At 42.3% G+C, this 25,650-nt stretch overlaps 1 protein-coding gene and 1 pseudogene across 2 annotated transcripts in view; one reads left to right on the top strand and one right to left on the bottom strand.

Annotated features, from left to right (window-relative positions):
- LOC308388219 (protein NLRC3-like) overlaps positions 1-13,480 on the bottom strand; it is a 45,105-nt pseudogene extending 31,625 nt beyond the window's left edge. Inside the window, exons 1-3 of the transcript XR_013974736.1 lie at positions 13,384-13,480; positions 4,791-5,026; positions 2,808-4,686 (exon numbers count right to left, since the gene is read on the bottom strand). The product of XR_013974736.1 is annotated as a protein NLRC3-like (transcript). The remainder of the gene's footprint in view (positions 1-2,807; positions 4,687-4,790; positions 5,027-13,383) is intronic.
- Positions 13,481-18,291: 4,811 nt separating this feature from the next.
- Positions 18,292-25,650, top strand: part of ncapd3 (non-SMC condensin II complex, subunit D3) — a 25,237-nt gene continuing 17,878 nt past the window's right edge. The window contains exons 1-8 of the mRNA XM_080868442.1: positions 18,292-18,430; positions 20,416-20,585; positions 20,719-20,881; positions 22,363-22,526; positions 22,837-23,001; positions 23,088-23,149; positions 23,226-23,313; positions 24,725-24,858. Coding sequence (XP_080724568.1) covers positions 18,379-18,430; positions 20,416-20,585; positions 20,719-20,881; positions 22,363-22,526; positions 22,837-23,001; positions 23,088-23,149; positions 23,226-23,313; positions 24,725-24,858 — 998 coding nt within the window. The 5' untranslated portion in view covers positions 18,292-18,378. The remainder of the gene's footprint in view (positions 18,431-20,415; positions 20,586-20,718; positions 20,882-22,362; positions 22,527-22,836; positions 23,002-23,087; positions 23,150-23,225; positions 23,314-24,724; positions 24,859-25,650) is intronic.

The raw sequence follows: 25,650 nt of genomic DNA, 5'->3' as shown, positions 1-25,650 counted from the left end.
CTAAAGGACTGCTGGCGCCTCTATCAGGATAGAGTCAAAGAGGCTAAAAGAACATATTTCTCTAAGACCATTTGCTCCAACAGTCACAATCCACGTGTGTTATTTAAATCTATTGACTTAGTCTTAAATGCTCCACAAAGTGGCTGTTTGGAGGTCTCTCATGAACTGTCTAATGATTTTATGTTTTTTCATTGAGAAGGTTGCAACTAAGTGGGCTCTCATTTCTTCCCCTGAGTCTGACCCCTCTGTCTTGATCCCTTGCTCTGCTGTTTTTAAACAGTTTGACTCTTTCTTATTTAGAGGATGTGGTTAGCCACCTGAGGCCCTCTGGTTCTCCAAATGATCCTGTCCCACCACAATTGTTTAAGGAGATGTTTCCTAGCATAGGCCAGGCTGTTCTTACTGTTATAAACAGCAGTTTAATATCTGGTGTAGTCCCTGCTAATTTTAAGCAGGGACTACACCAGGTTTCTTAAGCAAGGGACTTACAACCATTGGCCGGTGTCCTGCAGGTTTTAGATATCACCCTGGGTCAAGACACCTGAATGAAATGATTAGTTCATTACCAGGCTTCTGGAGAACTTCAAGACATGTTGAGGAGGTCATTTAGCCATTTAAATCAGCTGTGTTGGATGAAGGACACATCTAAAACCTGCAGGACACCGGCCCTCGAGGCCTGGTGATTTAGACTCTTTTTCTCCAATTGATCTTTCTGAGTTAACTTCAATAATTACTTCAAACCATCAACATATCTTTTAGACCCCATTCCTACAAAACTGCTCAAAGAAGTCCTGCCATTAATTAATGCTTCAATCTCTAATAATCGGCTTAGTACCACAGGCCTTCAAGCTGGCTGTAGTTAAACCTTTACTCAAAAAGCATCTCTAGCTCATCACAGCACAGAAACAGCTTTAGTGAAGGTTACAAATGATCTTCTTATGGCCTCTGACAGTGGACTCATCTCTGTGCTTGTCCTGCTAGACCTCAGTGCAGCGTTCGATACTGTCGACCATAATATCCTATTAGAGCGATTAGAACATGCTGTAGGTATTACAGGTACTGTGCTGCAGTGGTTTGTATCATATCTATCTAATAGACTCCAGTTTGTGCATGTAAATGGAGAGTCCTCTTCACACACTGAGGTTAGTTATGGAGTTCCACAGGGTTCAGTGCTAGGACCAATTCTGTTTACATTATACATGCTTCCCTTAGGCCAGGGGTCCCCAATCCCAGTCCATGAGGTCCGGTGTCCCTGCAGGTTTTAGATGTGTCCTTGATCCATCACAGCTGATTTAAATGGATAAATTAACTTCTCAACATGTCTTGAAGTTCTCCAGAGGCCTGGTAATGAACTAATCATCATCTAAAACCTGCAGGGACACTGGCCCTTGTGGACTGGGATTGGGGACCCCTGCCTTAGGTAGCATCATTAGAAGACATAGCATACATTTACACTGCTATGCAGATGACACCCAGCTCTATCTGTCCATGAAGCCAGATAACACACACCAATTAGTTAAACTGCAGGAATGTCTTAAAGACATAAAGACCTGGATGGCCGCTAACTTTCTGCTTCTTAATTCAGATCAAACTGAGGTTATTGTACTCGGCCCTGAAAAGCTTAGAAATATGGTATCTAAGCAGATTCTTACTCTGGATGGCATTACCTTGGCCTCCAGTAACACTGTGAGGAACCTTGGAGTCATGTTTGACCAGGACATGTCCTTCAACGCACATATTAAACAAATATGTAAGACTGCGTTCTTCCATTTGTGCAACATCTCTAAAGTTAGAAATATCCTGTCTCAGAGTGACGCTGAAAAACTAGTTCATGCATTTATTACTTCCAGGCTGGACGACTGTAATTCATTATTATCAGGAAGTCCTAAAAACTCCCTGAAAAGCCTTCAGTTAATCCAAAATGCTGCAGCAAGAGTCCTGACAGGGACTAGAAAGAGAGCAGATTTCTCCTGTATTGGCTTCCTGTTAAATCCAGAATTGAATTCAAAATCCTGCTCCTCACATACAAGGTCTTAAATAATCAGGCCCCATCTTATCTTAATGACCTTGTAGTACCATATCACCCTATTAGAGCACTTCGCTCTCACACTGCAGGCCTACTTGTTGTTCCTAGAGTATTTAAAAGTAGAATGGGAGGCAGAGCCTTCAGTTTTCAGGCCCCTCTTCTGTGGAACCAGCTTCCAGTTTGGATTCAGGAGACAGATACTATCTCTACTTTCAAGATTAGGCTTCAAACTTTCCTTTTTGCTAAAGCATATAGTTAGGGCTGGACCAGGTGACCCTGAATCCTCCCTTAGTTATGCTGCAATAGACGTAGGCTGCTGGGGATTCCCATGATGCATTGAGTTTTTCCTTTCCAGTCACCTTTCTCACTCACTATGTATTAACAGACCTCTCTGCATTGAATCATATCTGTTATTAACCTCTGTCTCTCTTCCACAGCATGTCTTTATCCTGTCTTCCTTCTCTCACCCCAACTGGTCGCAGCAGATGGCCGCCCCTCCCTGAGCCTGGTTCTGCCGGAGGTTTCTTCCTGTTCAAAGGGAGTTTTTCCTTCCCACTGTTGCCAAAGTGCTTGCTCATAGGGGGTCATATGATATTTGGGTTTTTCCTCTGTATCTACTGTACAATATAAAGCGCCTTGAGGCGACTGATGTTGTGATTTGGTGCCATATAAATAAAACTGAATTGAATTGAATGAGAGTCCTTTAGTACTGTGTATATCTGAAGAACTGAACTACTAATCTACACTAATTAATGAAGTTAATGATCAAATCTGGACTCACTGAGCCTTTCTGCAGTTCCTCACAGCTGGAATCAGTCTCTGTCGTCCCCGCTCTGATGTTTTGTACTGCTGCAGGTCCAACTCATCCAGAACCTCCTCTGACATCTGCAGCATGAAGGCCAGAGCTGAGCACTGGATCTCAGAGAGTTCCTGTTCTGATCTGTTCTCTAACTTCAGGAACTCTTGGATCTCCTGATGTACTGAGAGGTCGTTCATCTCCATCAGACAGTGAAAGATGTTGATGCTTCTGTCAGGAGAGATCTTATAACTATTGATCTTCTTCAGGTTGTTGATGACTCTCTGGATTGTTTCTGGACTGATCTCTGTCTGACCCAGCAGACCTCCTAAGAGTCTCTGGTTGGACTCCAGAGAGAGGCCATGAAGGAAGCGAACAAACAGGTCCAGGTGGCCATTGTTATTCTGGAGGGATTTATACATGGCTCTCTTTAGAAACTCATCCACAGAGGATTCAGCCAGAGAAGGTTTAATGTGGGGAATCTGATCTATCAGTAAACTAGAATTATTATCATACTCAAAATCAGAGTCAGAATCAGAGTATATACAAAAATCTCCCAGGAAGTCCTCCAGCACCTCTGTCTTCCTGTTGGTGAAACAGTGGAACATGTAGACTGCAGCCAGAAACTCCTGAATGCTCAGATGAACAAAGCAGTAGACTGGTTTCTGGAAGATCACACACTCTCTTTTGAAGATCTCTGTACAAACTCCTGAGTACACCGAGGCCTCTGTCACATCCAGACCACACTGCTCCAGGTCTTCTTGGTAGAACATGATGTTTCCTTTCTCCAGATGTTCAAACGCCAGCCTCCCCAGCTTCAGAAGAACTTCCCTGTCAGCCTCCGTCAGCTCCTGTGGACTCGTCTCATGTCCCTCATGGTACTTGTTCTTCTTCCTCTTTGTCTGAACCAGCAGGAAGTGTGAGTACATGTCAGTCAGGGTCTTGGGCAGCTCTCCTCTCTGCTCTGTAGTCAACATGTGCTCCAGAACTGTAGCAGTGATCCAGCAGAAGACTGGGATTCTACACATGATGTGGAGGCTCCTGGATGTCTTCATGTGGGAGATGATTCTGCTGGACAGCTCTTCATCACTGAATCTCCTCCTGAAGTACTCCTCCTTCTGGGCGTCAGTGAAGCCTCGTACTTCTGTTAGCCTGTCAACACATGTAGGAGGGATCTGATTGGCTGCTGCGGGTCGGGAAGTTATCCAGACGAGAGCCGAGGGAAGCAGATTCCCCTGGATGAGGTTTGTCAGCAGCTGGCTGACTGATGACTTCTGTGTGACATCAGACAGCAGCTTCCTGTTGGTGAAATCCAATGAAAGTCTGCTTTCATCCAGGCCGTCAAAGATGAACAGAAGCTGAGAGACAGCCAGCTTCTCTGCTGAGACCTTCTGTAATGTTGGATGGAAAACATGGAGCAGCTCCAGAAGACTGTACTGCTCATCTCTGATCAGGTTCAGCTCCCTGAATGAAAGCAGAACCACCACACTGACATGTTGGTTCTCCAAGCCCTCTGCCCAGTCCAGAGTGAACTTCTGCACTGAGAAGGTTTTTCCAACACCAGCCACGCCGTTGGTCAGAACCACTCTGATGGGTCTCTGTTGGTCAGGTAAGGCTTTAAAGATGTCCTGGCACCTGATTGGAGCGTCATGGAGGGCGTCCATCTTGGAAGCTGTCTCCAGCTGCCTCACCTCATGTTGGGTATGAACCTCTTCACTCTGTCCCTCTGTGATGTAGAGCTCAGTGTAGATGGTGTTGAGGAGGGTTCTACTTCCTGTTTCATCACTTCCTTCAGTCACACGTTCACATCTCCTCCTCAGACTGATCTTATGTTCATCTAAAACCTCCTGCAGACCAACATCTGCTGAAAGAAAGAAAAACAGACAGAGAACTCTTCAATGTCTGAACAACAACAAGAAGTCCAGTTTTCAGAAATGAGTCCATCAGCAGACAGATGTTCAGTCTTACTTTGTACACAGCTGCTCTGACTGGCTGTCTGCAGTCCAGCTCTGGTTCTAGATCTTTCTCCACACTGGGGACAGGACGAGTCTCCTGATGAAGCAGACTGGTCCCAGTATGAGGAGATGCACTGTTTGCAGAACCAGTGTCCACAGCTGGTAGAGACTGGATCCTTCAGGACGTCCTGACATAAAGTACAACAGGGCAGCTGCTCCTCCTCACAAACACCACTCCTCTTCCTCCCTCTGTGAACACATTTCTTTATCACTAAAATCATTTACTGAATGTTGATACAAATATCCAAATTTAAAAGATTGTGCAGAAGTTCTGATGATCACAGAGAAAAGTAAAAGCGGAGATACTTTTCTGTTAAGATTAAGATACGAAATATTTCAGATTTAGCTGTATGCAGTATTTTCAGAGTGCAGTACTTTATCATTGCAATGCTGCCATGACAGCACACTGTTGTTCAGGGTTATCCTGATGGAGGTCTCATTAACACCACCTCGTATGATCCAGCCTTTAGCTGCTTAGACGTTACCCTGGGTCTCTTTGTGGCACGATCTGATATCCCCGTGTCGGTGTTGTTCCCACATCATCATAATAAATGTTGTTCCAGGTTCAACATTGCAAGTGACCAATCACATTTGTACGGTAATTTCCTATAAACCAAGTTCAAAAAGGGAGTCTATGGCTGACGCGTGTTCCTGGTTTCCAAAAGAAATGCTTCCAGTTGCATTATGATTTGAAGACTGTTTATTTATTACAAACTGAAGATGTAACAGTGAACTCCTTCCTAAATAAGCATGAAAGTTCCAAAAAAATAGCAGTTATCCAGAACTACCTGTGCACACGGTCAGAAAACCGTGAGACTCCTAACCTCTCTGTCCATGCTCCTCCCCTTCCCTCTCACACAGGGTTTCATGCTACTGTTGCACTTACATACTTAAAGTGAGAGGTACCCCCTTTTAGGTTCCAATCCCAAAACAGTGACTTAAAATTACTTTATGTAAACACATATTTTCACATTTATTAATCCTGAAAAGATGACTTATGTAATGAATCTATGAATTATAAAACAAACATGAGCTCAATCGTAAATAAAAATATGAAGCAGACGTCTGGCGCTTACAACATTGCTGTGACGTCATAGTTTTGCGACTTCAGAAAAAAAACGCCTTAAGAAAAAATCTACTTAACTTGCGAGAAACCGCCTCTGTCCGCCGATCCAGCAATTTGAATTCTTTGCATTTCAGGATACTGTTCTTTAATAAACGTTAAGCATTATACAGGTTGTCCTTGCAACATTGGAATGTCATAAATGAATGAATTGCTTGGCTTGCAAAAGTATGACGTCGCAACAATGTGATTGGTCACTTACAATGTTGAACCTAGAACAGCACTTATTATGATGATGTGGGAACAACACCGACACAAGGATATCAGATCATCCCTCTTTGTGACCTCTCAGACTGTTTAACAGATCAAACACAAAGACATGAGAATCAGAGAGAGCAGCTCTATTCTATTTCCTGTGCCTTACAGTTTAGTACTCGGCACAAAACAAAACAGGAGCACCAAGGGTTCAAAACGAAAAGTCCACAAAAAACACAGGAGCTTGGGTCGCAGTTTTAAACAGTTCAGTAGACTGACCCGGAGGACAGTAACACAGGGGTCTAAAGAAGTTCAGTTCAGGCATTTGACCCGGAGATCGCCGGCACAAAAGTTCATAACAGGGCAGTTCACAGGGCCAGCCAGGTGGGTGGCAGCACAACAGCTCATAGATTAAGTCAGGGGGCCGACCACGTGAAAAGTGGTAGTGGTGCAGGTGACAGAGCTGGTCCAGAGGCCGGCTGCGCAGAAGGCAGCAGCGGCGACGACAGAGATGGCGCGGAAGGCAGCCAGCCAGCGGCTTGGAACATGGCGAGGATGATGCTGGACCAGGTGAGGCGGAGCCAGACGGCGGCAGCGTGGCAGCCAGAGGCGCAGCAGGCAACAACTGGATGGGCTGTCACGGTCTGTGGAGTCAGACCGTGCAGTGGTGTGTGTGGTGGACCCAGGTGCGAACACAAGTGAGTAGACGGGAGTGAACTTAAACTGAAAGCGAGCCTTTATTATGGCTGATGACATGGAGTTCAAACAAAGCAGAAATACGTGACTAAACTAAACTATAACTAAACTGGGAAACTAATATTGTGATAAACTATGGAGACTCAGAGAACCATGACGATGACTGCAAAGACTGGCCGCGAAAACATGGAGGGTGGGAACACAGACGACGCGACACAGACTGAATGAAACACAGAGACTAAATACAGATAAGGAATGATCAAGGGAAGTGGAAACACATGAGGGGGAACAGCTGATACACATGAACCTAATGACAGGGAAAGTGAAACTACATACAATAAACACAAAACACAAAGCTCTTTCAAACTAAAACAGGAAACATAAGGAGACACAGACATGACTTGAACTTGACAAACAAAGAAAACTTGGACATTGTGTTGATAGGAGTTATGTGGGTAGTTCAGCTTCACCACTAGGGGGCTGTCTAACCAAATTGTGATATATACTGTGTCGTAGAAGCAGCGGCAGGTTATGTTTACGTACATGGATGTGAGCCACGTTAAAATAAAGAAGCTTGCTAACTACTACGGATGTTTTATTGAAAACACGACATGGTACCAGGAGTGAACCAGTAAAGCAGGTCATCATGGACAGTGTTAAGCCACCAGATGCCGTCAACTGGAACGGAAATGTGGACTGTGAGTGGCGAACTTTTAAACAGCGGTTTATGCTATACCTGCAAGCTGTCGGCCTAGATAGTAAGCCTGATACACGGAAGATTGCACTGCTTCTTACCGTAGCAGGTCCACAAGCGGTGGAAGTATATAACACGTTTGTGTTCGCAACTGCAGAAGACAAAGAAAAGTTTGACGAAGTAGTGAGAAAGTTTGATGAACACTGTTCGCCCAAAAAGAATGAAACATTTGAGAGGTACGTCTTTCGGTCACGTATACAACAACCTTCAGAGAGTTTTGATACGTTTCTGACTGACCTCAAGTTAAAGGCAAGAACATGCAATTTTGGACAGCTGCAAGAATCTATGATAAGAGATCAGATCGTATTTGGAATAAAAGATATAAAGATAAGAGAGAGGCTTCTGAGAGAGGCGGATCTGACTTTAGCAAGTGCTGTGAAAGTATGTCATGCCAGCGAGCTCGCCATACAACATGCAAAAACCTTCAGCAGGTCGCCGAGGGAAACAGACACGGAAAGCACAGCTGTAGCTGCAGTTAATACACGGCAGGCAGGGCGCACGTACAAAAAAGAACAGAAAGAATCAAAAGACACTTTCTTGTGCAAAAGATGTGGCACAAAACATGGAAGGAAACAATGCCCAGCTTATGGTAAAATATGCAAAAAATGCAATGGACAAAACCATTTTGCCAAGCAATGTTTTTCAAAGAATAAACAAAAAGAAAGAGTACACACAGTAGAAGAAACTGCTCTCAGTGACACGTTTTTTGTGGGAATGGTAATGCAGCAAGATACACCCATGGACCAACCTGCAGTCAGTACAGTGAAGCAGGACAAATGGACAGAGATGTTACCAGTGAACGGAGCCCTGGTAACTTTCAAACTGGACACAGGAGCCAAGGCTAATCTGGTGAATGAGCTGGATGTGAAAGCGATGAAAACGAAACCACACATATTCCAAAATAACAGTTTACTCCAAGCATATAATGGAGAACCAATCAAAACCAAAGGTAAATGCAGGCTCCGGGTACAAGTAAAAGGAAAATATCACAGTCTGATGTTTATCATTGTGCCAGAGGGACATGAATCTCTGTTGGGAGATAAAGCATGTGAGAGACTCGGCCTAGTCAGACGGGTATACAGTATAAACAGCTCTGAGCCCAAAAGTGTGAAAGAAATCGTGGATCTGTACCCAGACATATTCAAGGGGTTTGGAGTCTTACCCTTCACCTACAAGATAAAGCTGAAAGAAGGAGCTCAGCCTGTGGTTCATGCACCTCGACGTGTTCCAGCTGCTCTTAAAGACAAGCTTAAAGAGGAACTAGAGCGGATGGAGGCACTGGAAGTCATAAGAAAAGTTGAAGAACCTACTGAATGGGTTAACTCCATGGTGTGCATTAAAAAACCAACCGGCGCTCTTAGAGTCTGCATGGATCCGAAAGACTTAAATGCTAACATACAAAGAGAGCATTACCAGATACCTACAAGAGAAGAAATAACAAGTGAAATGGCTGGTGCAAAATTTTTTAGCAAACTAGATGCGTCCCAAGGATTTTGGCAACTCAAGCTTCATGAGGACAGTACAAAATACTGCACGTTCAACACGCCATTTGGGCGTTACTGCTTCTTGAGAATGCCTTTTGGAATTTCTTCAGCTCCTGAGATATTCCACAGGACCATGGAGCATATGATCGAAGGAATCGAGGGAGTCAGAGTTTATATGGACGACATCATTTTGTGGGGATCCACACTACAGCAGCACAATGAGAGACTAGTAAAGGTTTTGGAAAGGGTGAAACGTTATGGACTTAAACTGAACAGAGTAAAATGTCAGTTTGGCGTGGGTGACATTACCTTTCTCGGTGACAAGCTGACAGCCGAAGGCATCGAGCCGGACAAGGAAAAGCTACGAGCTATACTGGAAATGCCACGTCCTGAAGATAAAAAGGTGTGTTGAGAATCCTGGGAATGGTTAACTTTATTGGAAAATTCATCCCAAGCCTGGCGGCCAAAACAGTGCACCTGAGACAGCTTCTACACAATAGCTGCGAGTTCAGATGGAATAAAGAACTGGAAAACGAGTGGCAACAACTGAAAAAGACACTTACAACAGAGCCAGTTTTGGCGTATTTTGATCCAAAAAGAAAAACAAAAGTGTCAACAGATGCATCGAAGGCCGGGATCGGCGCAGTGTTGTTGCAGGCTTATGGAGACCACTGGAGGCCAGTGGCATATGCCTCAAGAGCAATGACAGAGACAGAATCTCGCTACGCCCAAATAGAAAAAGAGACATTGGGGCTTGTTTTTGGATTTGAAAAGTTCCACACCTATGTCTATGGTTTGCCAACATTTGTGGCAGAGACTGACCACAAGCCATTGATAGCCATAATCAAGAAAAACTTAAGTGAAATGTCTCCACGCATTCAAAGATTGATGATGAAACTACAGCGCTATGATTTCAACTTGATCTACACACCAGGTAAACACATTGTGTTAGCAGATGCACTCTCTAGGGCCACAACCCCAAACAAAGAGCAAAGCTCCACAGAGATGGATGTAAATATACATGTAAACCTGGTAGCAGAGTCACTTCCTGTGTCAGACAGAAAATCACATCAGATCAAGGCTGAAACACAAAAGGACGCTAGTCTGCAAAGAGTTATAACACTGTTGAATGGGAAATGGCCAAGAGGTGAATGCAAAACATACTACAACATAAGAGCAGAACTAAGTGTTGTGAATGGACTTCTGCTAAGACAAAACAGAGTAGTAATTCCACACTCACTGAGAGGAGACATCCTGAAAAGACTGCATGAGGGACATCTAGGCATAGAGAAATGCAAACGGAGAGCCAGAACAGCAGTCTATCGGCCAGGTATAAATGCAGACATTGAGCAAATGGTTTCCACTTGTGATACGTGTATCAAACACCAGGCAAAACAACCAAAAGAGCCTCTGACCATAACAGACATACCGGAGGAACCATGGCAGAAAGTCGGAACAGACATTTTCCACCTGGGAGGAAAAAACTACCTGCTGGTTATTGATGAAGGGCAGAGCAGGCTGTACCTGCTGCGGAGACTCAGGTCGTTTGGGGTGGAGGGCCCACTCCTGAAGACCTTCTATGACTCTGTGGTGGCTTCTGCTATCTTTTATGGTGTGGTCTGCTGGGGTGGCAGCATCTCTGCTGGGGACAGGAAGAGACTGAACAGGGTGATCCGAAGGGCCAGCTCTGTTCTAGGATGCCCTCTGGACCCAGTGGAGGTGGTGAGTGACAGGAGAACGGCGGCTAAGCTGTCATCCCTGTTGGACAACGTCTCCCACCCCATGCAGCAGACTGTGACAGTACTGAGCAGCTCCTTCAGTGGGAGACTGCGGCACCCACGGTGTGGGACGGAGAGATTTCGCAGGTCTTTCCTCCCCACTGCTGTCAGACTCCACAACAAAGACTTTAACTGAACAAACACACACATCCACACATGTGCAATAATACTAAGTGCAATAATCTTTTCTGTCATCGTTGTATTTTTACTCAGTTGTATATAGCATTCGTATTCTATTTTTATCTTATTGTATATTTTTATTCTATTTTATTCTACTGTATATAGTATTTTATTTTATTCTATTCTGTACAGCTGTGTACTGTATTTATTCTTATTGTATTCTAATTTTTGCGTCATAACTTTTGCACTGTCCACTTCCTGCTGTGACAAAACAAATTTCCCACGTGTGGGACTAATAAAGGTTATCTTATCTTATCTTATCTTATTACTTGTCAAACTATCCAGAGATGGCATTATTGTCCAACATGTCAGCTACTTGTGTCATAACGCACATGAAATCAATATTTGCTAGACATGGGATACCACAGATTGTTCATAGTGACAATGGACCTTGCTATAGTTGTAGAGAATTCCAACTATTTGCTCAGGAATATGACTTTAAACATGTGACCTCAAGCCCCCTGCATCCACAGTCCAATGGGAAAGCAGAGAAAGGTGTGCACATTGTGAAACAGTTACTAAAGAAAGCACAAGATGGTAAGGCAGATCCTTATTTGGCACTACTGAGCTACAGAGCATCACCACTGGAGCATGGCAAGTCACCAGCAGAAATATTAATGGGAAGAAAACTACGGACCACTCTTCCTTACACAACAACCAGGAAACATAAACAAGTGAGAGACAAAATGAAACAGTTGCAGAAGAGACAAAAGGTCAACTTTGACAAGTCCTCAAAAAGTCTAAAACCACTCGCACCCAATGAAGCAGTCAGAGTGGAAGATGCAAACATCTGGGAAAAGAGAGCAACTGTACTGGAGGAGGTAAACCCAAGATCGTACAATGTGAAAACTGAAGATGGACTGATATTAAGGAGAAATCGGAGGAGTTTACTGTACACTCAAAAGACAATGGGACCATCGGAAGGACAGTGTGATGACAACAACACACCACCTGAACCAACAACACCCGTGAAGGACAGTGTGGAGCAAAGAGACCAGTCACCCATTGTCAGAAGATCAGCACGCTCTGTCAAGCCACCTGATAGACTAAACCTTTAAGCATATATATATATGTATATGTTGGTGTATACATATATAGCTAGATATATATGCATATATCAAAAAGGAACTTTCTGCATTATTGTGTGTTCCGTAGTTTACACTGTCACAAGTGTTTGTGATGTTATTCAAGCTATGCAATGTTAGGTATGTTTCCATAGTGTTGTTCAGCAGATAACATCTAAAGAAAAGGGGATGTGTTGATAGGAGTTATGTGGGTAGTTCAGCTTCACCACTAGGGGGCTGTCTAACCAAATTGTGATATATACTGTGTCGTAGAAGCAGCGGCAGGTTATGTTTACGTACATGGATGTGAGCCACGTTAAAATAAAGAAGCTTGCTAACTACTACGGATGTTTTATTGAAAACACGACAGACATGAAACATGGCAGAATGTAACTAGATAAACTGAAATGAATCTAGACTAAAAAGAATAACAAAAACACCAAGAAACTCAAAATACTGGGTCACATGACCCAGGACCATGACTGTGTAAATGATGTCATCTTGGAGCTCATCGGATGGATTGAATGCCGCAGGGTCCATGCGTTCTGGTTCGTGCTGTCACGGCTCGCCGCGCAAGCCCTGTAGAATTTAACAAAGGACCCAAGATGCGGCTATCCAGTGAAGCGAGAGGGCTTTATTGAGCCTGAACATGAGTGATTAACAAAGAAAAGGTGAGTGTGGCGCAAAACAGAACTTAGAAATAAACTATACTGGGAAAACTAAAACTTAAACAGCAAACCTGAACACGAGAGATGGACCCAGCGCAGGGAGAATTCACAGGATGACGGAGGGAGATACGCAGACAAACCAGCAACACACACGAGAAAACACAGGGCAATCAGGGAATGTGAAACAGGAGGGAGATATGGCTGGGATTAATTGGACATAATGAGACAAGGGGAAGCGAAACTAGAAACCTTGACAAGAGACACAGACCTACAAAATAAAACAGAAACTCACACATGCAAAGACACAGACTAAGAAACACGGACTTTACACAGAGGAACACACAGGCAGAAATTACTAAACACTAAACTGAGGAAGAACAGAACCAAAAACCAAAGAGCTAGAAAACCAGAACCAAAATACATCACAATGATAGAAAACACAAAACGCTGGGCCAAAAGACCCAGGATCATGACACCCTCGTCTACTCCCATTTGTGTTCCTCTCCTGTGTCTCATCCCCTTGTGAGTAATGATGGAGCAGAGATGTGAGTGCTGAGCTGTGACATGGAGAAGAGTCATGGACAGTTAGAGATGGTCATCTCACCTCTGAGCTTTGGTCTGGCTCTCATGTTCCCCACACAGAGTGCTTTTAGAGGGAGGGACTCCCTCCTCTCTGTCCTCACACTGATCCATGCTGCTCAATTCACATCAGCTCACACACTTTCTACCTGCAGAGGAAACACAAATCATTCACGTGCACATCAACTGAGAGCTGCAGAGGTCATGTCTGATGTGTTGGACTAACACTCCATCTGAGACTAAAATCAGTGCCAGGTGTTATGGAGAACAAACAAAGTCTGTCAGTGTTGTCTAAGTTTATCTCTTTAACTCAATAAACTCCACGACAGCCACCTCACAAATAAACATGTTCTTTGTTTCTCTGTCTGAGACGATGAAATTAATGAAACTGTGACATGTGGAACATGGACACTGGAATATGTAAACAAATCTAGACCAGTCAACATAAAAACCAGTTATCCTCCAGGACCAAGCTGACTGCCTATAGTTCACACTCTAACTGCTCGCTGCTCTGCTAGTTAAGCTAATGTCAGAGTAAAGAAATGACGTGATGCTGCTGGGAGTTACATCACAGACTAGCAGCATTTAGTTATTCAGCATTATATTTAAACCTTATTATCTGCTCCTCTCACCTCTGTTTACTTCTGATTTGAGAACATTTAGCCAACAGTTTATTAACTTTGGACAAATTATGAACAGGCATCAGCGCGGTCACCTATACAGTCCTTTAGTGCTGGAGCAGCAGGAACACCAGTTAATCGGAAATCTCGTTTTCTCTCTAAAACAAAGTGACAGCAGACTGAGACAAAGACAGAAACGATATTTAAACACTAAATATTCACCGGCTTTACTTCCTGATCCAGGATCCAAAGATGATCAGCAGAGTTATTCCATTATGTGAACTATGGAGCAGCAGATTTGTGCTGAATATGATCATCTGACACTGAGATCAGGAAAGTAACGTGAAACTTTAATAAGGAACCAAACAGAGAGTTGTTTATGAGGAAGTTTGGATGTTTGCATCCAAACAAAAGCAGAAGTCTGGACTTTAGAAACGTAGGAAATGTTTGTTGGAGGCTTTCTGTCCTGTTACTGAGCACAGCATTAAATGATGTTTCTATTGCAGTTTCTATTGTAGTGACACTTTAAACTGGTTTGAATGCAGATCAAAGAAACACTCACACTGTGTTAGTGGAAGTTGTTTTTAGCTGAGCTGTGTCCTTAATCCAATCTGAAGTGAACAGTTTAATTTTACAGATTCATTTAGATATAATCAGTTCAAACTCATCAAGCTCATCATTATTCATCATTAATGTTCCACTGGCTGCAGCAACAAATAAAAAATCAAAGACTTCACAGGAGGGATATAACACCCCTTATGTCAAACTACTGGTTTATGGCTCCTCTGACAAATGATTCATGACTTTGGAAGTAATAAAACTTAATGGCAGTCATAAAAATTCATACAATTGTGATACTTCATAATTTGTTCATCAATAATCCAAAAAATATGATCATGAAAATAGGGCGATGGATAGGATGTTTGAGATAGTTTGGGTTTTTGGTTTTTTTTTTTGTCATTTTTTAAGCCAAAAACTTTAGTTTCTTGATCAAAAATGCCAACTTTTTAAATGACTTTGTGTGTCTGTGTGTGTCTGTGTGTGTAAATGTGTTAAACCACAGTAAAGTTCTTAGTTAAACTGGTGAGGATGGGGAGAGTTGGAGGCTGCATGTCCCAGTGTGTTTGTTTAATCCAAACAAGGAAAATCAGAATCAAAGTCAGACCCACGTCTCAGCCCGACCCGGTAATAAACCAATATAAAATAGATGTGGCCCTAGATTTTACCAATAAGAAAAATCACTGATCAATACAGCAATTTCAGAAAGGCAGGCTCTAGTTTTGACGAATCAGCGTGCGGAGGAGGCGGGGTTTAACCTGATCCCCATGAAACAGCAGTTCGGGGGTTTTGACCCCTGCCCCCGTCGACCCCAAGTTACCGGAAGCTCCTGTCGGCCTGACTTTCACCTGCTGGAAATAGTCCCCTGACTGTAACCCCCGGCAGAGATTTTGACCTCTTCCCAGACCCATCAATAAAGTAATTTCAGGGAGGCAGGCTCTCGCTTCAGCCACTGAAACACAGAGGGATGGCTTTGATCTGACCAATGACACCAATTTACAGCCTTCTGACGAGCGAAGAGTTTTTGAAATCGACCAGCTTCAGATGACTAAAATAAATGTTTGATGGTAAAAGGAAACAAAGCATTTTTAAAGAGAGGGCTCTGAGGAGACTAGCAACCCTGAGTCTGTATGTAAAACATGAAACCTCCATAGCAGTGATTCTTGTTCTTACATAGGTGCACGTATTCTTTGTTACGGTACTTTACTGTTCCAATGAAACATCCATCCATTCGCTTCCACTTATCCTTTTTCAGGGTCGCGGGGGGCGCTGGAGCCTATCCCAGCTGTCACAGGGCGAGAGGCGGGGTACACCCTGGACAGGTCGCCAGTCTGTCGCAGTCCAATGAAACAAGATCTCATTTTAAAGTACATTTTGGCCATCCTGTGATCTCATTTGCCATATTCTCTTAATGTCTTAGAGCTACAGGTATCATTAAGAATGTTGATGTTAGATTGAGTTTTAAATCAGGTCGTGACCATAAAGTTACTCTCACAGCACTGATTTTAGAGTAAAGTACAACAAATGTAATGTCATTGAATTTGCCAAACTTTCTTTTCTCCAGTCGGGGTTATGGTGACATTTAAGTTGTTGTTTTGTGTGATTGCACACTGCCCATCACAGCACCCCTTAGTAAGCTGTACAGCAGAAGTGTCAATTCACTTTTATCTATATATCACCAAATTACAACAACAGTTACCTGGTAGTGAGACTGTTAGTCACACAAATGGTGGACAGAAAGTAATTTTTCAATTTAGAAAAAATAAAATGACTCAATTAACATTTGTTTTATTTATTATAACACCTTTTTTCAGTCCTGTTACAGTCCTGGACTGTATGGACTAAGTAGCTGTTAAGCTCATCTTTTTCACATGACGTCTGTGTGCATTACTTACATAATATCAGTATGGCAAGGAGTTTATGACTTATCTGTTTTTCTTTTCTCATAGAAAAGCAAGAAAACTTTTTCAATATGTGAAGTTACAGCACAGCTTCTCCAAATGTGTGCTTCTTTTGCAGTCAGGCTGCTCTTAGAGCATCCACATAAGCTCAGGTAATAAAAGTACAATCAGGAAGTGTACTTTAACATTTGAGGTTTTCAATCGTTTCCTTGGTTTTATAATCGATGGTCTAATAAATGTAAAACAATCTACATTTATTTTACTCGAGTATTTCTTGCTACTTTTGGTTTCTGCTTATAGACTGTGGCAGGGGCGTGGTCTCTGGCCTGTGTTACAGTGAGCTCTCAGGCAGTGGTGAGGTGTGGCAGAGAGGGCAGGTGTGACTGCTCGAGGTGATCATCTTCTTCCTCTCTGTATGTTTAAATAGTGAAGGAGGGCAGCAAGCCAGAGACCACACCCCTGCCACATAGACTTATATTAATTTATGTTATTATTATCAACTGCTGGCATTTTCACGGTTTCTCTCCATTGTGGTGTAATCACACTGCTAGCTAAGAAAAGTAACTTAGATCCATTTGTAATCAGTAATTATAGAGCTATTTCTAATCTCTCATTGCTCCGCAAGACATCTGAAAAGTTGTTTATAAGTAACTGAATGAATACCTTTCACCTTTTTGATAAGTACCAATCAGATCCAGACACGGTACAGAAACGGCTCTTACCTGAAGATCAACAGTGATTCAGAGAGTTTGTTATTTCTATCTTGACACAGTTGATCAGTCTGCTTCACTGTCTGATGACACGCAAACAGCTTAAAATAAACAAATGAAGTTCAGTCAGGAGGCTCGTCTCATTTGTGACTCCTCGTCTTTTCTTCCTGCCTGTTTTCTAAAAAGCAGTTTCAATAGTCCATGCTGAAGGATTTCTCTATTCCATAAATGCATCAGGATGAAGGAGGAAGCTGTAGTAGGAGCTATAATGATGTAAGCACAGGTGTATTTGTTGCAGGAGTGTTTCTACCTTCAGTGTCTGGGAGAGGTGTGTCCACAGCTGGATGAACCATGAAGGGAGGAGAATCCTTCTCACCTTTTTGTCCACAATTTATAACATTAAAGTTGATCAAACTTTCTGGCCCTCACAAGATATAAAAATACAATGAGTACATCTGCACACTTGTATGCTTGTGTGTTGTTGATGATGACGATTACCGGCAATAGAAATGTGAGTAAGGTACCGAACTCAGGTTTGCTCCCGCTTTATTTTTAAATACGCATACGGTACTTGTATGCGCCCTATGATCCAGTGCGCCTTATGTGTGTGTTAAATACAGTAATGGCACACATAACTGAGACTGCGCCTTTTAGTACAGTGCGTCTTATGGTCGTGAAAATACGGTACACATTTGATTTACAAGTACAAAATTTTCATGAGCATAATTTGAGCCCATAAACAATGGTGAAACATTCCCACAAACACACTTCTGAACCTTGTGGAAAGCCTTTGCTGAAGAGTTGTTAAAGGGTTAGTTGACATCATATTAAACCCTATGGATTAAGAATGGGATATAACTCAAGTTTATATGCATGTGAAGACAGAAAAGTGAATACTTTTGGGAATATAGTGTGTATTATAAATACCTTCTTTGCACATTATTATTTATCAGTTGAAACTATCTATATGACTTTAGTATTAGTCATATTAAAACTGTTATGAACTAGTTCATGTTCCAATAAACTAGTTTGAAACTTTGCGACCAGTTTTAACTTTTCTTGCAAATTAAAAAATAATAACTAACTATTCCAGCCCAGCAGGTGGCAGTATTGAACACTGAGGCTGATAACCAGGAAAAGAAATAAAACGAAGACTTTAGTGCGCATGTCCGGAGTTTTTATATTTGGGCGGGCGAATTAAGCGAGAAAGAAAAAGACAAACCAAAATAAGATGGATCTGATATCTGCGTTGCAGTTTCTTCGGTTAAACGATGTCCCAGAAGGTAAAACTCTTTTGTCTGTTATCGAAATGTGGTTTACTGAACACCCGGCGGTCTGTCAAACTTGGTTGTTAACGGAGCTGTTTCCTGGGTCATTGAGCCGAGAGATGTACCGTGAAGCGACATTAGTGTAGATTATCTGCCATTAACCCCTGGAGGGTCTTGGGTCGATTTGTGGCTATTTTTCGGCTATTTTCAAATTTTGATTACCTGCCATTTGCACAGTGTTGAATGGAATATAGCGAAAGTCTGCAAAAAAAAGTTTGGTCACATTTACTGTTAAAATTTCAGTATGACTTCCGGAAATTAGCTTCAGGGGCTAAGCTAGCGATAAACTTACGCTATTGATCCTAGGGTCGATTTGTGCCCCATTGAAACCCATTATAAACGCTATTTTTCACGGCAAAAAAAATACGGTCAAATCGATCTCGATCGGTAATGCTTCCGCTTCCGCTTGCAGTACTGGCCTTGGAGTTGTAATTTTTTTATTTGTCCACCGGGTGGCGCCCTTGCTCCACATTTGACCCGGGGCTGGAAAACAGCGGGCTGCTTAAAGAGACCTGCGGGAAATGACGCCTCTTTTCCGGCGTGCTGCAGCGGTTTCGCCCGCTGATCGGGCGGGACAATTTTCGGCCCCAGGACCGTTTGAGGTTGGATTTTTTTTTTTAAATCAACAGGAAATGACGTATTTGTTGTGACGTGGTACCGGATGTGTGTGTTGGAAAAAGGGGTCCGACGCAACATGCCCCGGTCATCGTCGCGAGTCAACCCGGGAGCATGCACCGATTCCGGGCTAGAGGAGGAGCATTTGCCGCCTGGAGACCATTTTCTGGTCCTGAAAAAAAAAATAAAAGGCGATCGAAATGACTGTTTGTGCCAATCTTTAGTCCATCTAAAGGCCTAATTATAATAACAATCAAATATTACTTCAAATGTTTTTTTGGGAAAATATTTAGTTTTTTAGTTTTTTTTTTCGTTTTTTTGTAATTTAAAGGGTTAAAACAACGAAAATATAATTAAAACTTTATATGAATATTTCAGGGAGAAGTAGTTTTAAAAGACTGACCAATTTAAAGTGAAAAAAAAAATTAATATTTAATATTTTTATTGCACTTTTTGGGCGTGGTCGATAGTGTGCATTTTATGAAATGCGCTCCTGGAAAAAAAATAAAAGGCGATCGAAATGACTCTTGGTGCCAATCTTTAGTCCATCCAAAGGCCTAATTATAATAACAATTGAATATTACCTCAAATGTTTTTTTTGGAAAATATTCAAGTTTTTTGTTTTTTGGGGCAAAAAAAGCAGTGCGCTCATGTGACGAAACCGGGATATAAAGGGTTAAAATCCGCGAAATGTAATTAAAACTTGACATGAATATTTCAAGGAGAAGTAGGTCTAAAAGATTGGCTAATTTAAAGTGGAAAAAAATATTAATATATAAATTTTTTATAGTGCTTTTTTGGGCGTGGTCGATTTGTGGCTCTAAGACCAATAGTGTATGCATTTTTCTAGGACCCTCCAGGGGTTAAATAAAGCAGCTGAATATTCAGATTGTCGTCAAATCTTATAGTCAGCAGTTGTAATGAACTTAATATCTGTGGATTCATGGCAGACAGAAAACATCGGCTCGTCTGACATTTGACAGGCAAACGTATTAAAAGTAGCAGTAAATGAAAGTCAGTGATTTTGTGATATAAGAGATCATTTTTACAAAGCGCAGAGATTTAGTGGGTGTTTACACAGAGTGCTTAGTTTATGTAAAGTGTAGTTTGTTGTTGTTTTGGTTTATGAGCTGAGTGTAGACTTGTATGTAGTTAAACATGTAAATGATGTAATTTAAAATAAAAAAACTCATCTACTCCTTTTCAAGCATAAACATTGTGTTGACAGAGATTTTCACAAAAACTTGATGTTTTTAAGTTTTTTTTCTCTTGTTATTTCAGTTCTATTTACATGTTTGAGATAATATTAGTCTTTCTTTTTCTAGCCTGGGTGGACGCGGTGTGGGAAGTGGAGTTTACTGAAAGGAAACCACTGGATAAAACTATAGAAGAGGAACTTACAGCCAGGCGAGAGAAGTCTTTCACAGCCCTGTACCAGTGTTTACTGGCACATGCTGATCAATATCAGTCTGCAGGCAGTGATGGAGCTTCACAGGTAAGCAAATTAGTTTTTGTGGCTCTTTGAAGCGCTTGCAGTTGCTCAGTCTAAAGTCTTCCTGTAGTCTGTAGTGTCTGTTTCACCATCTGAAGGTAGCAGTCAGCTGACTGTCTCCTATCTTGCATTGCAGAGTGTCTGGGCAGTTCTGGGGGAGAGTGGCATATCAGTCAAGTCTGTGGTGGCTGTGCTGTCCTTCTTTGTCCTGGCAGGAAAGTCTAAAGTGGCCAGTGGCCACCAGAGGGTGAACAGCCTGTGTGCAGCCTCAGTGTACCTATTACTTCTGAGAACTCCAGGTAAGGAAAGTTGAAATGGAAGTAACTACAAGTCTCTCGGTTCTTGGAGCTAGGTGGAACTAACGTTGATGAGATGATTGTCACTGCTTATTGACTGTAAATTCTAACGTTGGTATAGATGTCTTAATTTTCAAGGAGTGTGTGTGTGTGTCTGTTTGTCTATCCTGTGACTTATTTCTAGGAAGCTATCTGGACACACTCAGGCCTGTGAGACTCGTTTAGACACTGAGCCATGGCTCTGTGCTACATGCACATGTATGGGCAGAAATCTGTGCCATCAGACACTGAATTTGAATAAGTTCAATTTGAATTTGAATTGCTCAGATTGAATCTGAATTGTAACTTGAATAAATGCTTTTGAAAGCTGAATTTGAATTAGTCTAATTTGAAATTGAATTTATGGTTTGAAAATGAATTGATTTGCTTTGAAACTGCATTTTATCCTTTAAAAATAAAGCTAAAACACAAAGGTTTGGACACCGTTTTGCATGTTTCCCTACTGTAGGGGTCTCTGCAAGCATACAGAGGGGGTACTCTGAGAGGGTCCAAGATGACAACTTTGGAATTCTACTAGAAACAGTCGATCATATTTGTTGTCAAAGCTGAATTCAGGGCAAACTACGCTAAATTAGCGTTTTTAGCTAGCAGCTACAATAAGCATAACAGTTACTGTACGGCTATCATTTGTTAACATGACGCTTGTTCTTATACATGTAATACATTTATTACCAACCTGAGAGTTTATCCGCTGGTCATTCGACATGACGAATGACTTCTGAAGTCTTAATTCAGCTCAAGACGCTGTAGATTCCCGTCAGTAACACTTTCGGTCCGCTAGTAAAACGTAGTTCTATTAATCTGCGCTTGAACCGGAACCGGATGCAAGTTCCAAAAAACTGAATTTTGGAACTGAAACTGAATGGTGAGAAGTGAAACTGAAATTATCCGAGAGCTGAATTTTTAAAGGATAAAATGCAGTTTCAAAGCAAATCAATTCATTTTCAAACCATAAATTCAATTTCAAATTAGACTAATTCAAATTCAGCTTTCAAAAGCATTTATTCAAGTTACAATTCAGATTCAATCTGAGCAATTCAAATTCAAATTGAACTTATTCAAATTCAGTGTCTGATGGCACAGATTTCTGCCCATACACATGTTTCTGCATACCTGCCATTCAAAAACACTTTGTGTTGTTTATTTTTTATGTAATATTCAAAACTGAACTGTAAGTGTAAGTGGTTCAAAAATGACAAAAAGAAAATAAAATCCAGGAAGTGGAAGTTCTCTGAACACAACCTGTTGAACCTTGAAGCTGACGTGCTAAAGCAGCAGCAGATAACGATGGGTGTCGCTCTTGTTGACTAAGAATAAAAAACTGAGGCTACAATTCACACGAGCTTAGGAAAACTGGACAATAAAAGATGTTTGCTTGGGTAAGCGGTGTGAGTGTGTCTGGCTCTCTCTATTGTTGTTTCTAGGGAGCATTTCCAACAAGGTTTTTCATGAAGTTTTGTTGGACACATGTTTGGACCTGACCCGTCACTGCTGGCCTCAGGATTCTGAAAAGAAACGCAAAAAAGACCTGAAGAGTTCTCAGACGGAGGGAAAACGCTCCAGACCACAGAGGAAAGACAGTCCAGAGGTACACTCCCAAGGATCATTGCAATGTGATGGCTGAATAGTGACTTTGAGACACTCATTTCATAACTAGGTCCATCTAAGTGTTGAATTTCTTTTGTTCAGACTGTCCGATTGACTTAATGTGGGAGCTAATACAACACCGAGAAGGAATTTTCATTAATTATTCCTCATTTCATTTTCTTAAAACTTTCTGAAGAGAAAAACAAACCAATAAACGGTACTGATCTTTTTGTTGCTAAAGTTGTGTGAAGGTGAGTAAACGTATTCTCTGGTGGAACACATTTATGATCAGACCTATGTGTTATTATCAGATGGAAATGGAGGAGGAGGATGAGGAGGATGAGGAAGTTCATCTTTCTGGAAAGGACCTGATGAGGATCAGAGATGCTGTAGCTCTCCTGGTTCAAAGCTTACTGAGACTTCTGCAAACATTTCCACTAAAAGACAGTCCTCAGACCATGATCCACTGTATGCAGGTACCACCTGGTTGTATCTGCACACCTGGTTCGTTTCACACTGTGGAACCTGCAGGTTTTCACAGCGAATCCTTTTCTTTGTCCAGATCTTCAGTAACCTGCTTTACTTTGAACCCACCACTGGCAAACCAGCTTTTGCTGCTGAACAGTGAGTTTTCTTGCTTATTTTGTCTTTTTTTTAATGTATCAGAACAAACTGTGATAGTTGTGTAATTTCTGCACAGAGACGTTACCAAACTAAGGAGCATTCCAGAGATGGCTTTCTACGGCCTACAGCTGCTTTGCTTGCCAAAACATGGAGACCAGAAAGAAGTAAGATCCCGTACACTACTTATAAACTATCTCAGTAGATGTCGTCATAACACTGTAGAAATATTGTTTTTATGGTGACACAGGCTGGCTGCATTCAAAGATTTGGACTAGCTTCCCCACTAGGTTGCTTCCCTGCCTCTTCAGTTCAGAGAATGGATCCTGACTGTTTGCACTTATGCGCCGAACATCAGTTAGCCTTCTTAAGTTTAGTGAGTGGGGTATTTGAGGGGGGGGCTTCAACGTTCACGTGAGCAGTGACCATGAGACCTGGGAGCAAGGCCTGGCTGATCTGAAGCAGAGTGGTGTTCGCACCTAAACGTATGGTGAGGGTGTGCTGGGAATGCTCAGACACAACTTTGGAAGCATTATGAATGAGGCTGGGGACGTGGACTCCAACTGAACCATGTTCTGCACCTCCATTGCTGAGGCAGCTGCGAGGTAGTTGGTGCTCGTCGTGGCGATAATCCCTGAATCAAAGTAGCTATCAAGCTGAAGGAGTCCTACTGGACATGGTTAGCCTGTGGGACTTTGGAGGCAGCTGATGAGTATGGGCAGGCCAAACAGCAAGCACCTTGGCTGGTGCTTGAAGCAGAAACTTGGGCGTGAGAGGCAGTCAGGCTATGGAACAAGACTTTCTGACTTCCTTGAAGCAATTCTGGCAAAGCGTCAGGAGACTCAGGAGTGGAAAGCAGTGTTTCACTCCACCGGACCAACTCTTTAGTCTCTCAAAGAGCCTAAATGTCTCTGACATATAGAAGCTGTGAAAACGTGAGATTTTCAAAAAATACTGATGATTTTTGCTGAACTATAGGACATACAGGCATAGAAAGAGGAGTTGCTTCATACAGCTCTCTGCATGCCCTTTCATATGATAAATTGTACTTGATATGGCTTGCAGAATATTTTTGTGACCTGGATGCTAACATTGAAGGTCATAGTCAAATGCAATCCAACCCCAAGTCCTGGGATATCGACATGAAGTTTAAAATGTCGGGTAATATGAAGTTTTTATTTGTTTTCACTTTTCGTGTGACCTTGACCCAAAATTAAATCAGCTCGAGCTATTACTAAATTTGAATGTGATTTCTTAAAACCTGTGGAGAGGAAGTTGATCATGTCTTCAGTGCAGTTGGTGGATAATGCGGTCTTCCTCCTGTTCCAGTGGGATCCAAAGGGGCAAACAGTATGTAATGGAATGAACACCACCCGATGAAGCCAACAGAACAAACAAGCTGTGACACGATTCGGAGAAAAATTCAACTGAGAAAATGTTAAAATGCTCTCACAGACTGCTGCAAAATAACGTGACTTCAGCATTTATTGAGGGATGAGACCCATGTGCTACGTTCCCACCAGAGTCTTCAAACGTATCATGTCTTCTTTAATGGAGTTTATCTGTTGTGCCATCCAGTCCTTGAGGAGGGTGTTCCACCAGCTCCTCTACGTGATTTTGATGATGAAAAAGGGCAACACTGGGAAGCCGTCCCTCCTCGTACCGAGCCAGACCGTCCTCGCTACTCGTGACCAGGCCATCCAGTTTGTCTGGTAAATAGTTTTGTTTTAATATTGATCTGATACTTTTTACTTGTCTACATCTCATCGTGGTGGATGTTGGAAAGAAAAGGTTTAAACCTGTGATCTGTTTCAGTTTTTGAATTGATTTTGATGATGACTATAGTTTTGTTAATGAAGGCTTGTCTTTAAAGGAGCCCCTTTTCCATCTATGGGAGCCTCTCCAGGGCTCTAGAGTGCGACCAATTTGGTCGCAAATGCGACCAAATTTTTCAGTGGTGCGACTAAAAATAAATATTTGGTCGTACAGGTGCGACCAACTGTTCCGGTAACAAAAAAAAAAATCTCTGTAACTCTCCGTGTGGTCAACAACAGACACACATTATGCCCCTATCGTGGACTAAACCAATCAGAGATAGTCAGGGGCGGGACCTCTCTGATTGGCCGTGGTCCAGTTGAAAGTGCAGGTGGAAGAGAGAGGTGAGTAGCTTGAATAAAGCGATATCAATTCATTAACGGATTCCACACAAAGACCTAAACACGGAGCGGACCCAACACATCAGAATCAGCTTCGTCTTTCTCGGCTTTCTCACCCGACGGCCTGAACACGGACACGCTGTCGGAGCTTAGCGATTCTTCGGGTCCGCGCTGTGTTTACGTCTTTTTGCGCTGATTCTGAGCTGCAGGTTTTGCCTCTCTCCAACCAAAATTCACCGAGCCTGCAGCAAAAGAAGCAGCAAACTGCGCTTCACATTTGATCAATGTCGTCATGAATTCCCTCTGACTTTTGCTGTTTTGCTTCCACCATGATAAAAATCACACTTC

The sequence above is a fragment of the Rhamphochromis sp. 'chilingali' genome (assembly GCF_963969265.1).
Source record: "Rhamphochromis sp. 'chilingali' genome assembly, chromosome: 20".
NCBI classification, from domain to species: Eukaryota; Metazoa; Chordata; class Actinopteri; order Cichliformes; family Cichlidae; genus Rhamphochromis; species Rhamphochromis sp. 'chilingali'.
This window is presented reverse-complemented; position numbering and strand designations above follow the sequence as displayed.